At 46.2% G+C, this 12,947-nt stretch overlaps 1 protein-coding gene across 1 annotated transcript in view; it reads right to left on the bottom strand.

The window, feature by feature from the left end:
- LOC120400786 (epoxide hydrolase 1-like) overlaps positions 1–12,947 on the bottom strand; it is a 50,137-nt gene that overhangs the window by 36,770 nt on the left and 420 nt on the right. Inside the window, exon 2 of the mRNA XM_039529794.1 lies at positions 12,118–12,328. Coding sequence (XP_039385728.1) covers positions 12,118–12,164 — 47 coding nt within the window. The 5' untranslated portion in view covers positions 12,165–12,328. The remainder of the gene's footprint in view (positions 1–12,117; positions 12,329–12,947) is intronic.

Below are 12,947 nucleotides of genomic sequence, written 5' to 3'. Positions count from 1 at the left end.
TGATGAGTGAAAGTCCTCTACCCTTCCACCCCCATGGCCAATACTTTGCAAACTGTGGATGATGGCAGATCTATAGCGTGGGGACAGGAGGGCATATATGGAGCCACTACAGGTGGGGTGGGGCACAATGGCGTGGCCAGTGTGTGTTCAAATGTCACAATGCTACTGCAGCTACAAGACACAGGGAGCAGAACTGGAAGCCACCAAAGTGCCACTTGTTACAATATCAGTTTTCTGACCCAAACCTGGTTTCTACAAGGAAACCTGATTAATGCTAAAAAGACTCAGTTGTTACTCTCCCTCTGTTCGCTCTGCACTGTGGCATCTCTCCAGGACCCTATATAGAAACCTCCAATGCCTTTGGTTCCAGGCTGAGACCAACTCTTCTGCTACGGTTATTGGATCCTGTATAGGAGCCAGTGCCAAAGTGGCTGTGGGCTTCCTGTTATGGCAAATCTGCCAGCAGAAAAGGGTTTTAGGGAATAAGCATAACCAGGCACATTGCCACAGAACTGAAGGGTGAGAGGGATCAGAGAGAGACAAGGGAAAAAGAAAAAGAGGAAGACAAAGGGTATAGATAGAAGGCAGAAGGGACAGAAAGGAGGATCATTAATGAGAAGGGCTGACTGGTGACACCTTTGGTTGGTTATTCATAGACTCATAGACTTTAAGGTCAGAAGGGACCATTATGATCATCTAGTCTGACCTCCTGGTTGGTTCATACACCATCATTCAGGAGCAGTGATATCACTAGGAACTGAGACATCATGGGGCTGGCAAGCTCCCTGCCTCTTCTGGAGGCCACTCACACTGGCAGGTCCTTATATTTTGCTTCCTCAGAGGATTCTGGGATATGATGATATTATCTGTATAGCATTTTCAGTGTACCTGGTGCTGTACCATAGGAGAATTGTGCCAAATAACAGTCTTTTGCCCCAAAGAACTTCTAGTGTAACAGCATGTGGTACAAAGACAGCACCATACAAGTACTAAGCAGATGAAATAGTGACAAAATGAAGAATCTCATTATTTTATCCTGGGCCTTTCCATGATCAGAGTGGGTCTGGAGCGCATGCCTGCCTGGGGTCTGAGCAGAGTATTTCCAGTGGAGGATCTGTTTGGAACACTTTCTTTTCTCTGGCACAGACAGATGTGTGCAGACAGACAGATGCGCACAGGCACATGGAGGAAACATCTCTTGGCTGAAAGGTCAGTGTATATTGGAGATCAGCAGTGGAATGTTTTCACAGCAGACACCCGGCGCTGTGCAACAGTAAACATACCTCCTGTGAGGAACAATGTTCTGACCCAACTGAGTCCCTCTCCAGGGACTAGATTCCCATGGCCTATTCACAAGACCCCTGTGGTATTTACACAGCTCACCCGTTGAAGACTAGCTGCCACTCAGCACAGTTTGTTTCTTTTCCTGATTATTTAGTTTGTATTTTCATTGCTCCTCCTGGCTGCCTCTTTGACTAGTTCCTGGAACCAAGAGGGTCTCTGGACCTTTGAGGCACCTATGTGCATAAGCCAGGCAGAACAGCTGCATGATGCCTCTTTGCTAAATGTGCTCAGTCAGCCCATACTTGTCTCCAGACTCCTCCATGAAAACAGGTGTCTCATCAAGCTCCACTCCAGCCAGGGCAGGCACAACCCATGTTCATTTCCAAGCACAGAACCCATCTCAGCTTTTTCTCCAACATATGAAAACTCTCCTGTCAGCATCCAACATCTCTGTTCTCTGTGTTCCCTTGGTGATTCCTGTTACTGAGGTGACACTGCAAGAAATGCGCTGAAAGCCAACTGTGCCCTTCTTGTCCCCTTCTTTATGATTCAGAGGGAAGACAGAGGGGGCTCCAATGCAGCTACAAGAGTGGTTCTTTGAGGAGGAATGTGAAGTCCTGTGGTAGTGATTCCAGTGACGAAGTTCATGTGTGCACAGAAATGTTTCTGAAGTGAGAGGGTGACTGAATGAGGGGCTCACTAAGTCTACATGTTCAGAGCCTTCCACAGGCTCCTATAACAAGAGGGGCTCCCAATTCCCTTGGCTACCTACCTCAAAGGAAGTAGAGCTTAACGAGGGTGTAATTCTAATGATCTTGTGGAAGGTGAGAGCACCCTGAACTGATGTTTGCAGGGGAAACAAGGGCTCCTCCCATGCTCACGTTTGCCCGGAATGAGCACAAATACTCCTGAATAAATGTTTGCTGTGCTTTGTCTTGGGGCTGTTAGGACCCCTGACTTGCACATGATTTCCAAATGCACCAAGATTAGCTTGAAGAGGCAATGCTGAACTGCTGGCATCTCCTCAGCGTCTGCCAGGCAAGATTAGCAACGGTGAAGGTACAGAAGCTGCAGTCTTGTCCATGGTACAAAGAGGGCAGTGTCTACCAAGCTTTCCCAATCTGAGTTAGCTCAGAAATCTTTCATACTCATCAATTCCCTGCTCTCTCGGTTCACAGGACTTCTGCCTCCACCACCTCCTCTAGTCCCTTTAATTATGATCCAGCCTCCATAACAATGAAACATTCAGTCCACATAAACTGTCCCTCAGACACAGTATACAGCTGTTCACCATCCCCAGGGAGCGAGAGAGCGAGCTCTCTATCTAGCCCAGATGCATTCTAAAGGGTCAAAACCCTGCAAACATATAATGAGCTTTCAAGAAAAGATAGATAAAAAAAAATCAAACTTTTCTTCAAATGTGAAATAGTAACTGCCCCTCCTTCCTTTAGGGTTTTACTGGATTGAATCACTCAGTCTAAAAGCAATGGGGGGCGTAGGGGTAATGACAACATTATTATTTGTTTATAGGACTCAAGAGGGTGCTTTTTAATACTGCATTATACCAAAAGCTAAGATCTCTTGCAAACCAACCCTTCCAAAACCAGATTCCTAATGTTTGGCAGGAATTACCAGCTTGACATTCTTACATAGATGAGGCAGCTGCTCAGTGGAGTAGGAAATCTAGGAATGTTTACAAATCAGGAATTATAGGGCATACAGAAGTATCTAGTCATCAGCAAAGGTTGCCACTGGCTTGAGCAATCAGCTCAATGGACTATAGCATTGTTTTACAATTGTAACCACCAGTGCCCTGCACAGTGCTGTGTTCTCACAGGAAGTAACCTGGCAGACAGCCCCTACCCCGTGTCTGTGTGGATCAGTAATGATGAAAGGTATCAAGGTCTCTCTGCAAGGATGGTACTCGTAGTTTCCACAGCCTCATTTTATGCCCTTGCCATCCTGATGTGAATCCATCTGCCAACTCTTCATATCACATGGCCACTGTAACTTTCTCACACTATCCATGAGCTCCTCTGCCTACTTGTGGGCTTGTTCTCCTGTCTCTCCATGAGACACAAGGAACCTGCCTTATCATAACTGCCTTACAGCCCATTTTGCTGATTTTGTTCCATCACCCTGAGGACCAATGTTCCCACTCTATGGGTGAAATTCTGGCTCAACTGAAGTCAATGGGCGGGGGGGGGGGAGGGGGAGATTGACACTGATTTCAATAGAATCGGGTTTCCCCCATATGCATCCTATTACTCCAAAGATAAATGGTCTCATGCTGCAAGATGTGATACTGGGTTAACTGGAGTGGATGTAAAGCCAGGGTCAGATGAAAAGGAAACACTAAGTGGTTCCACATTTTGAAATCAAACTGGCTGGTTTTTGCAAACATGGAGACATGGAAGCGCCAGATCAATCAGCGCAGCAGCTCTAGACCTTACTGGAGTTCTGTGCTGAGATGGGCTCCCCTGCAGCCAGAAGAAAGGCCCACACCAAAGTAATGTCAAACCCATGACTCTGAAAGACAGTGGTGACTGTGAGAGTGGTACCTCAGTGCAGGAGCATTGTTCCAGGCGTAGTCCTCATGCTTCAGGTCTTCATATGCTGGCAACATGAGTTACGTGTCATAGATGCCACAGCCCATCATAGGGTAAATCTATTGCACTATTTGTTTGCAGTCTATCATGGGGGGCATATGTCCCAACAAATTATATGACAAATTTAACAGCCCTGGAGTTGCTGTGCAAAGCCATAAGAGTGCAGCATATAGGGCCAAGCCAGTTGTTTAGTGGCAGCATGTTGTGCCGCTGCGGGCCCAAGCTGAATTTGGGGGTTTGCGGGAGGGGAGTCTATTACTGTCACTAGAAAACTTTCACAGCTGAAATCTGAAGTGACTTCTTGGATAATAGTAGAGTCGCTGCAAAATGTAAGTGACTTTGAGGGTGGATCAGGTAGAGGGGAAGAAGTGTGGTGCACCATAGAGGAGTCTCCAGAAGCAAAGCTGTATTCAGTCATTAATTATTATATATGATTTATTACTTGTATTCCAGCACTGTCCAGAGGCTCCCACTGAGATTGGGACCCCATGGTGCTGTACAAATGCACAGTGAGAGACAGATGTAAGCCAGGTTCCCCAGGGCTGAAGAGATTTCTGAAGGGGCAGCATTTGCTTGCCTATTTTTTTGCTGTAACTTTTTTCAATCTTTTAGAGACTGTGGAATAGGAAAATGCATCAAACCAGGAAAGGGGGGCTTGGGGAGTTCCTACGGATCAGTTTTTTATGGGGTTAATGTGGACTTGGGAGGGATTCAGACAAGGACAGACAAGTCGAGGAGGGAAGGAGAGAGGCAGGAAATAATTTTCAGAGGATTATAAGTCTAGATCTGGATATTAAAAAGATGGAGTGAGGCTTCGCTTACACCCATGAAACCTCGGCCTATGTCCCTCTCTGGTATCAGGGGGAGTCTCTAAACTAGAATGCAACTGAACAGAGTCCTGCCAATAAAAGCTCACTTGATTAACACAATTTCCCAACACACGATATAAAACACAGCAGGGTGGTCCATCATTCCTCTAAATGACATCCCCCTCCCAGCTGCAAATGCTTACTTATATTTTCAATAGCTATGCTGGGGGTATAAATCCATTAAATGTTTTAAATATTTCATATACAATACCCTCCTGAGCAGGGAGCGTGATGGTTTAGGCTTTCATTACATAGGATACAGCCTGGGATAAATTCTGCTCTCAGAAAAGCAGATGTAAATCTATCTCCATTAAAGTCAATGGACATAAATTACACAGGTATAAAACCAGCGTCACTGAGAGCAGCATTTGGTCTCATGACGTCCGGTAGAAAGGCAGGAGGTGGGACACAGCAATGGAATACTTTAAGTATTTTAGTCAGATAAATAAATAATATTTTGAGGGCCTTTGTTGCTGAAAGTTGATATTCAGTCTGCCCAAAGCACCGTCTAAGTCATTAAAGGATTCCCAGGTGCCAGCATTCGGAAAGAGTATTAACTCTTCAAACAGTTTAGGCAGACTGCTGTTCTTTCTCCTGGGCCATCTCAGGTTTCTTCAGTCACAGCCCAGCTCTGAACAGAGGAGACACTGGGGATTACAGATGGGCAAAACTTTCTCTAGAACCAGAGAAAGCATTTCCCCCCCTTCCACTGCAACAACAAGGATACCCCTTCGGTTAATGCAAATTTAAAGCTACATGGAGGAAGGCCTGTGCAGTGTGTGTGTATATATGAATGAGGGGAATGGGCTCATCAGCAGATGTGGTGCAGAAAGCAATGAATGTCCACCTCTTTCTTCCTGTAAACAACCTGAATTGACTGTACCATTGGAAGAGAGACAGAAGAAGCCACACAGCATGAGACAGCTGGGTTGTTTGAACATGTTGTTATGAGGCATCTGGTGACAACAGTGGAACCACACAAACCCAGAATGGTTACTAAGGGGGAATGACCACAACATGAGGTGAGACACATTGCCAAACTGTCAGTGCTCCCACAGTGAGAGACACAAACACTTAACTAGAAGGGCAGTGCAGACTGATGTCTCAGGTCCCCCTTTGACTCTTAGTTCCAGTGCCTACTAAACTTTTATAATCTGGTGACTGAGCAGAAGTTTCAGGTTAGAAAGAATTTTCCTGAGAAAGATGAAGGGTGTCAAAACAGGGTTTAGAGTGGAAAACGAACCCAGACAATGCCATTTTTCTGCTCTTCTTGTATCAGGCTGAGGTAGTAATGTGGCTATAACTAGATGGATAAGGCTTGTTCTAGATAAGAAGCAAAGCTGGCTAGAAGAAGCATTCTGAGGAAGTGTAACTTCACTTTGAGTTAATGGAATTTGCCCTGTGATCCCAGCATCTTTGTGGACTCATTTCTGCTCTGGATTCTCCAATAGCAGGCCAGAAATGCCCTTGTCATCTTCAGCTGGCCAAACAAGTGTGTGCTTTCATTTTAGCTGCGAGTCTAGCAATGGTCATCCAGACTTTTGTCACTTCTGTGCTAAACTATTATGCTGTGTTCTACCTGGAGCCAACTGGAAGCTACAGAATGTGTTGGCCTGCTTTCTCTAAGACCACTGACAAGACCATGTCAGACCAGTACTATGCTTTCCATTGGCTTCTGGATTCACTTCTGGATGCATTTCATGGTCTTGATCATGATCTTTAAAGCCCTAAATGGTTCAGGACTCTGGCAATCTTAGAGACCACTTCTACATCCCATTGCAGCAGTTGCAGCCCACACAGATGACCTGGCTGTTGTTCAGTCCCCAGCGTTGAATTTGTGGGGGTCAGACATTACTGGCAGCAAGCTGTTCAATCAGGAATTAGCTCCCCACAGAAATCTATCAAAGCTCACATCTTGCCACTGTTAGGGCATGATGGAAGATGCATTTCCTAGTGTAAGCAGAGTCAGGATGAGCCCCACCCTGACATCTGGTGGTAAATTATGGGGAGTGCGGAAAGTGTTGCATTGGTATTTCAGTTATTTCATGGGCACTCCCACCCCACTTAGCATACCGCAAAGCAGCATGGGATGGTTATTTTCACAGCTGTGGGAGCTCCAATTTCGTTGTTATTGGGGCAGGAGGAATGAAATGTTGTCACCCTGATTGGGTAAATGGGGAACTACAAAATTGTCTTGTGATGGGGGGTTTCATTGTCAGCTGGATAGCGCTTGCTAGATGGGGCACATGGGTTCCAAAACCCATTGAAAAGAGAGAGGCTGGGGACAGATATCTGTACTTGGTGGTGCAGGCTCCTTGTGTGAGTCAGAAGCACCAGTTCCACCTATGCTTCTCTCCACTGTGGAATGTCAGAGTTAACTTTTGATTCCCTTAAGAATCTAGATGCTGGTTACTGAGCTGAATTTACTGGGGCTCCCCTACTATGAGCTGGACTTGCTGAGCTGAGAGCACTGTGCTGATGAGTGGGGGAGCCTGAAGCAATACTGGCAGAGCAGAGTGGAGCAGTTTGTGCAGCCACTGGGTGAGTGGAGCTGAGCAGCTCGTGAGGACGGCTGGAGCGGATCACAGGACAGCTGGTGGACCAGAGCAGCTGGCAGAGTGGAGCAGCCCACAGAGTAAGCGGAGCTGAGCTGTTTGCGGGGACGACTAGTGGAAGCAGAACCCCACGAAGAGGCAGGGCAGTTGGCCCCGAACCACGTAAGGTGCCCCTTTCTACCTAGGCTGGGGAGGGGGACCTCTGCAAAGAGACTCTTGAACTCTGGGCTGCCTGACCCGGGACAGAGACTTTTGAATTGTGGGACTTTTGGGACTGTGGGTGATTTAGGGGGGTTGCTGGACTCAAGGGCCCAGAGAGAAGGACACGGCCCAAGTTGCTGGGGTGGGTCTTTGCTCACGGTTTGACCTATGAACTCCAGTTGAGGTATTTTCCAAATTTCATGCTTGTTGTTGTTTATCTTATGTAATTAAACCTTTTCTGCTACACCAAGAGTCTGTGCTTGCGAGAGGGGAAGTATTGCCTCCTTGAGGCGCCCAGGGGTGTGTGTAAGATTTTCCCAGGTCACTGGGTGGGGGCTCGAGCTGGTCTGCATTACGTTGTGGGGAAGGGACCCCTAGGTATTGAACCTGGCCCTTGCTGCTATTGTTTCAGCCTGGCAGAGGGGTTACACTAGTTTGAGCTATTTCTTAATGATGGATTCCCTCTGGCTGCTTCTCTTTTGATACTAGTATCCTTTAAGGCAGTAGCATTGGATGACATGAGGGAAAAGCAGAGCATTATTCCCTAATTTAAGAAAACACGTATTTTCTCAAATTATAGCTATTAAAAGTGCCAAGATACTAGGGCAATGGGCTCCTTAGAAATATGTCAGATAGATAAATACAGACAGACAGACATTGAAGCCTCCCACCACCCTAACTCGGGAGTCGTGACTGTGATTCCATAAAAGAGTCTCTTTGATATTTACCCCTCCTGAAGCACTTTAACAACATGCTTTCTATCATACTGTGGGCAGCTTGATTGGCAGTGTGGTGGGTACGGTGTCCCACAGAAGTCTACATCTTATTGCTCTGGGTTCATGGAGAGCACAAAGGAAGGGGTCTGCACAGAATCTGTTGGCAGGAGAATGGCAGCTGCCCTGTTCATGTGATGCCCCCTGCAGGATGATATTTTGACAATACTGGCAGTTTGATAAATTCTTCACTTTTCCTCTGCTCCAGCAGGAGGCAGGAAGAAGAACACTACTACAGAAGTGCTGAAAAATGTGGAATGAAGCCAAAAGCCAGAAAACTGTATATAACTGACTGATATAATGAAGACAGCTCTTTGGGCCTGGTGGCTGTCTTCTCCCTGACTAGGGCAGGATAATCACATGGTCTGGGCACATTTCTTACTCAAGATCATGCCAAAGAGAGTCTCCAGGGAAAGCTGCCCACAGTTATCCCACATATTTGCTCTCTCTCAGCACAGCTGTTCCCATCATGACCTACTGGCCTGGTTTCTTCCTATCTTGTTACAGAAAATGCTACTAGGGAGATTCCAGATGTGAAACATGTGGGATGAATCCCAGACTCTGGAGCACTTTGAATTTCTCACCCCATCCTTTCCACCAGATCTTTTCAACTCTAGAAACAGATTACTGAACTGCCTCGGGTCTCATCTATGAGGAAACTTAAATGGATGGAAGGTGCCTGAAATTTTAACAGCAATAGTGAAAATGGCAACGGTCATGGAAAGAGTCATTGTCTCTGGCAATACTATGCACTCAAAGTAACATGTGTTTTCCCATGTTTAGTGCAAACTCCAGGCCAGAGCAGAGCACCTATGCTGTGAGAAGAAGGGACATCTCTGGTCCTTTCTGTCCCTACAGTGCTGTCACTGAGCTCCAGTTCCCTGTTCAACTTCAGTGGAGCTCAGGGTTTTGCTTTGAAGCTCTTGATGAAGTTTGTGCAATTTTTATCATCTACAAACTCCTCCCACATTAGCCCATCCAGTCACGAACCCCCTTATTCATCCAACACCCCTGTTAAACGATGCACCCTCCTCTCCTGCTTCCTAACATTTGCAGCCCCATCCACCCTCTCCAATGCTCACTTATGCACACAAATCCTTCAAAGTCATGGATGTTTTTTAAACCCATGACAGTGCTGGATTCCTGAGACAGCCATGAGAAAGGTCTGGCCTTACACTGTAGGGATGAGTAACCTCTGCCTGCATCTCTCTCCACCAAGCCCAATTTCTGTCTTGTCTCACAGCACCAGGAAATAACCCAGGGCATGCCAATGATACTGATCCCACCTCTGTTAATAGTATAATCTGAGAGTAGTGATGGACACACTGAACTTTGCTTACTTTATCCCATGGCGTCCACTTGAGTGCAGGCTTTCATGGGCTATTGTGGTAGCCCCGGCTGCTCTGCAATGTCCCCTTCCAGGCCATACATGATACTGGAGGGGAAATGTACATGGAACCCAGGAAGTTATATTTGATAAGGAATTTTTATATATAATTAACAAATCTTTAAGTGATTTAGAGCTGTCAAACTATGGACATTACAGCTGTGGACTCATCAATCAGAACCACAGAACCTTTGCCCTCATCTTTCACTCACTGCATCTTGCCTTAAAACTACAATGTAAGCACTATGGGGCAAGAACTGTTTCCTCTGTCTCTAGAGTGCCCAATCCTGACTGCTGTCCTCAAATGTTACCATAATACACAAGATAAATAACAATAACACCAGTAAAAATGACATCAGAGGGGGTGGGATTCATGGTTGTTTTTGGAAATGGGGAGGAAACAGTCCTTAGTGGATTTTCCTTCGCTGGGGAGTGTGTATCCCTTAGCAAAGGGCAGAGAAGGCCCAAGACTCTGTCACATCTATTCCAGGAGGTGAGGAGAAATTGACCAGCCACTATTAATATGATATCTCCTACTGGTTCCCATAAGGTAGTTAATGGATCAACATCTGTTCTTTCCTCTTGAATTGTGATGCCCTAAGTAAACACCATGGAAGAGAAACTGTTTTTCTACAACACCTTTAACATTCAAGGTATCTCAAGGCACTTTATGAAGTCAAGTGGTACTGGTAGTGTAAAGCTTGCAGTGGCTATTCTGCATCCAGCAATAGCCCGCACACAGTCTCCAGCATTAGAACTGGCCTAATCAAATTGGAAATGTTTGACCCTGACACTGAAGTTTTCCTTGAACTCTTTTTTTTGAAAACTGCCATAGGATATTTAATGTCCCACCAGAGATGGGTGGAAGGGACCTCAGTTTAATATCTCACCCAATGAATGGTAACTCTAACAGGACAGCCATCCTATTAACCTATAGTAGGATCTGAAATCTCTTTGGGGTGGGGACAAGAGAGCTAGCTGCACTGACAACAGGTCTGTGTGTGTTCCTGGAACACTTGACTTCCCCTCTTTGAAGAAGGTATTAGAAATGAAGCCCACAACCAAGTGTTGGACTGAACTATATCTGGTGTCCGTGCTTTGTTTCCCCCAGCCTGCCTGGATCCTCAGCTGCTTGCTGCTTTATCCTGGAACAGCCACTGATGGGAGAGGTTGCTTTCAAATTGTTTAATAACAGTGATGGTAACCTTTGACCTTGCTGAATGGCAGCGCTTTTGACCTTTCATTTGTTAAATAATACAGCCACTTACTTCCCGATCCTTATCAGTGTTTAGTAATTGGGGTCAGGACAAAGCAAGGCAGAGTACAGTTACCCACCAGGCTTGATTGAACCTGGAAGAATTTCCTTAAGCTATAGATTTCCTTTTCGATAATCTTCAGTCAAGACAGGCAGAGACTGGAGACTGGGTGGCTTAGGGGATCAGTAATGGGATAAAGAACCTTTCAGTTCTTGGCATCTGGTTTGAATCCAGCTGTGGATGATAGTGATAGAAAGTCATTACCACGTTAGGGTGGCTGGCTGATCCAGGTGAACTGAGTTGGAGGTCTCAGTCCACTTCCTAGTGGACAGGTGTCCAAATCATAAAAATCACCATAACAATGGGTGTAGCTGGCAGTCTCAGCAGAGAAACCAAAGACTAAGTGGACTGAACTCTTATCCCTATAGGTAATCTCTCCTGATCAGAATGATGTACAATGGTAGGTGACAATATATGTGGAAAACTTGAGTTGCTAGTGTCTGTGATGATCTGAGGTTAAACAGAGGCTGTTTCCAGGTTTAGCAATCTGACCCCTGTCACCAGAATTAACTAAAAATAATAGACCAGATTCTGTGCTGTGCCTCTCAGAAAGCATATCCCAGAGTTAATGCAAAATTTAATAATGCTCGGTAGGGGGACAACTGTGAATAGTTTATTTATATAGAAGGGGGAGACCAACCAAACATAAAGTTATAGGCAGCAATCCCTGGATCACTTTTTTCCCCAGGTGTGAGTGGAGGGGAAATGTACAAGGAACCCAGGAAGTTATATTTGATAAGGAATTTTTATATATAATTAACAAATCTTTAAGTGATTTAGAGCTGTCAAACTATGGACATTACAGCTGTGGACTCATCAATCAGAACCACAGGATCTGATTACCTTTGCCCTCATCTTTCACTCACTGCATCTTGCCTTAAAACTACAATGTAAGCACTATGGGGCAAGAACTGTTTCCTCTGTCTCTAGAGTGCCCAATCCTGACTGCTGTCCTCAAATGTTACCATAATACACAAGATAAATAACAATAACACCAGTAAAAATGACACCAGAGGGGGTGGGATTCATGGTTGTTTTTGGAAATGGGGAGGAAACAGTCCTTAGTGGTACCCCAAACAAGATACATACAACAGTTAGCTGTCTTGCAGGCTCACAGACTTACCTGGGGAGTGTACAGCCTCCTGAGGAGGAGATCTCATGTGTAGCCATGCAGGGCAACCTGCTCCAACAACCTTCTTAAGAGACTGCTTGTCCCAGATGGCTCAGTGAGTGCTTCACTTTACACAGGAACAGCATACAGGGGTTTGTTTGGGCAGGCTGTCATCTGCAGACTCTCTCACAATCCTTGCTCTCTCCTCTATCACAAGGTGGAGCTACAAGAGAAGCACAGGGGTGCCTCTTAACGGGTTATTATGCAACTTGCTGCCATGATTACAGGTGATTAGGTGCTGTCTGGATTTCTCCTCTCACTGGATCCCCTGATAGCAGTTCACTCCCTGCCTACTATGGGGGAGGGGGTTGAGGCTGCAGAGGGAATTCCAGTCCTGCCAGTGGAATCAAGGATTTACACCACACAAGACAAGAGGGTGCTAGTATAGCCAGTGCTTGGGAGCCCTTGAGATAGCTACCCAAATACACATTGAGCCACTTGGGCTCTCTGAGTGCTCCCCAGCACCCTGCCATCCTTTGGGGCTTGCACTCCTGCCCTTGCCCAGGTGAATCCCCAGGCCAGTCATGCTTGTCAGTGCTATTAAGCAGATTGGCCATTTTGTCCCTTGTGCCAGGATGACAACCCTGGTGTGTGCGACAGAGGCCGTTTCCAGAGCAATTCACTATGTGGCAATGCCCGTTCCCACTGCTACGCTCTCTGTCCAAATGGGAAGGCCGGGGCGATGGGGTGTCAGGACTGGGTGGGACAGGCTCTGGGGTGGGGAGGGGCTGCGCCCGGCCGAGGTGAAGCAGGGAAGCCACATTATGTCCTGTTTGTGTTTC

The sequence above is a fragment of the Mauremys reevesii genome, linkage group 3, assembly GCF_016161935.1.
Source record: "Mauremys reevesii isolate NIE-2019 linkage group 3, ASM1616193v1, whole genome shotgun sequence".
Classification (NCBI taxonomy): Eukaryota; Metazoa; Chordata; order Testudines; family Geoemydidae; genus Mauremys; species Mauremys reevesii.
The sequence above is the reverse complement of the archived record's forward strand: the minus strand, read 5'-3'. Positions and strand labels throughout refer to the sequence as shown.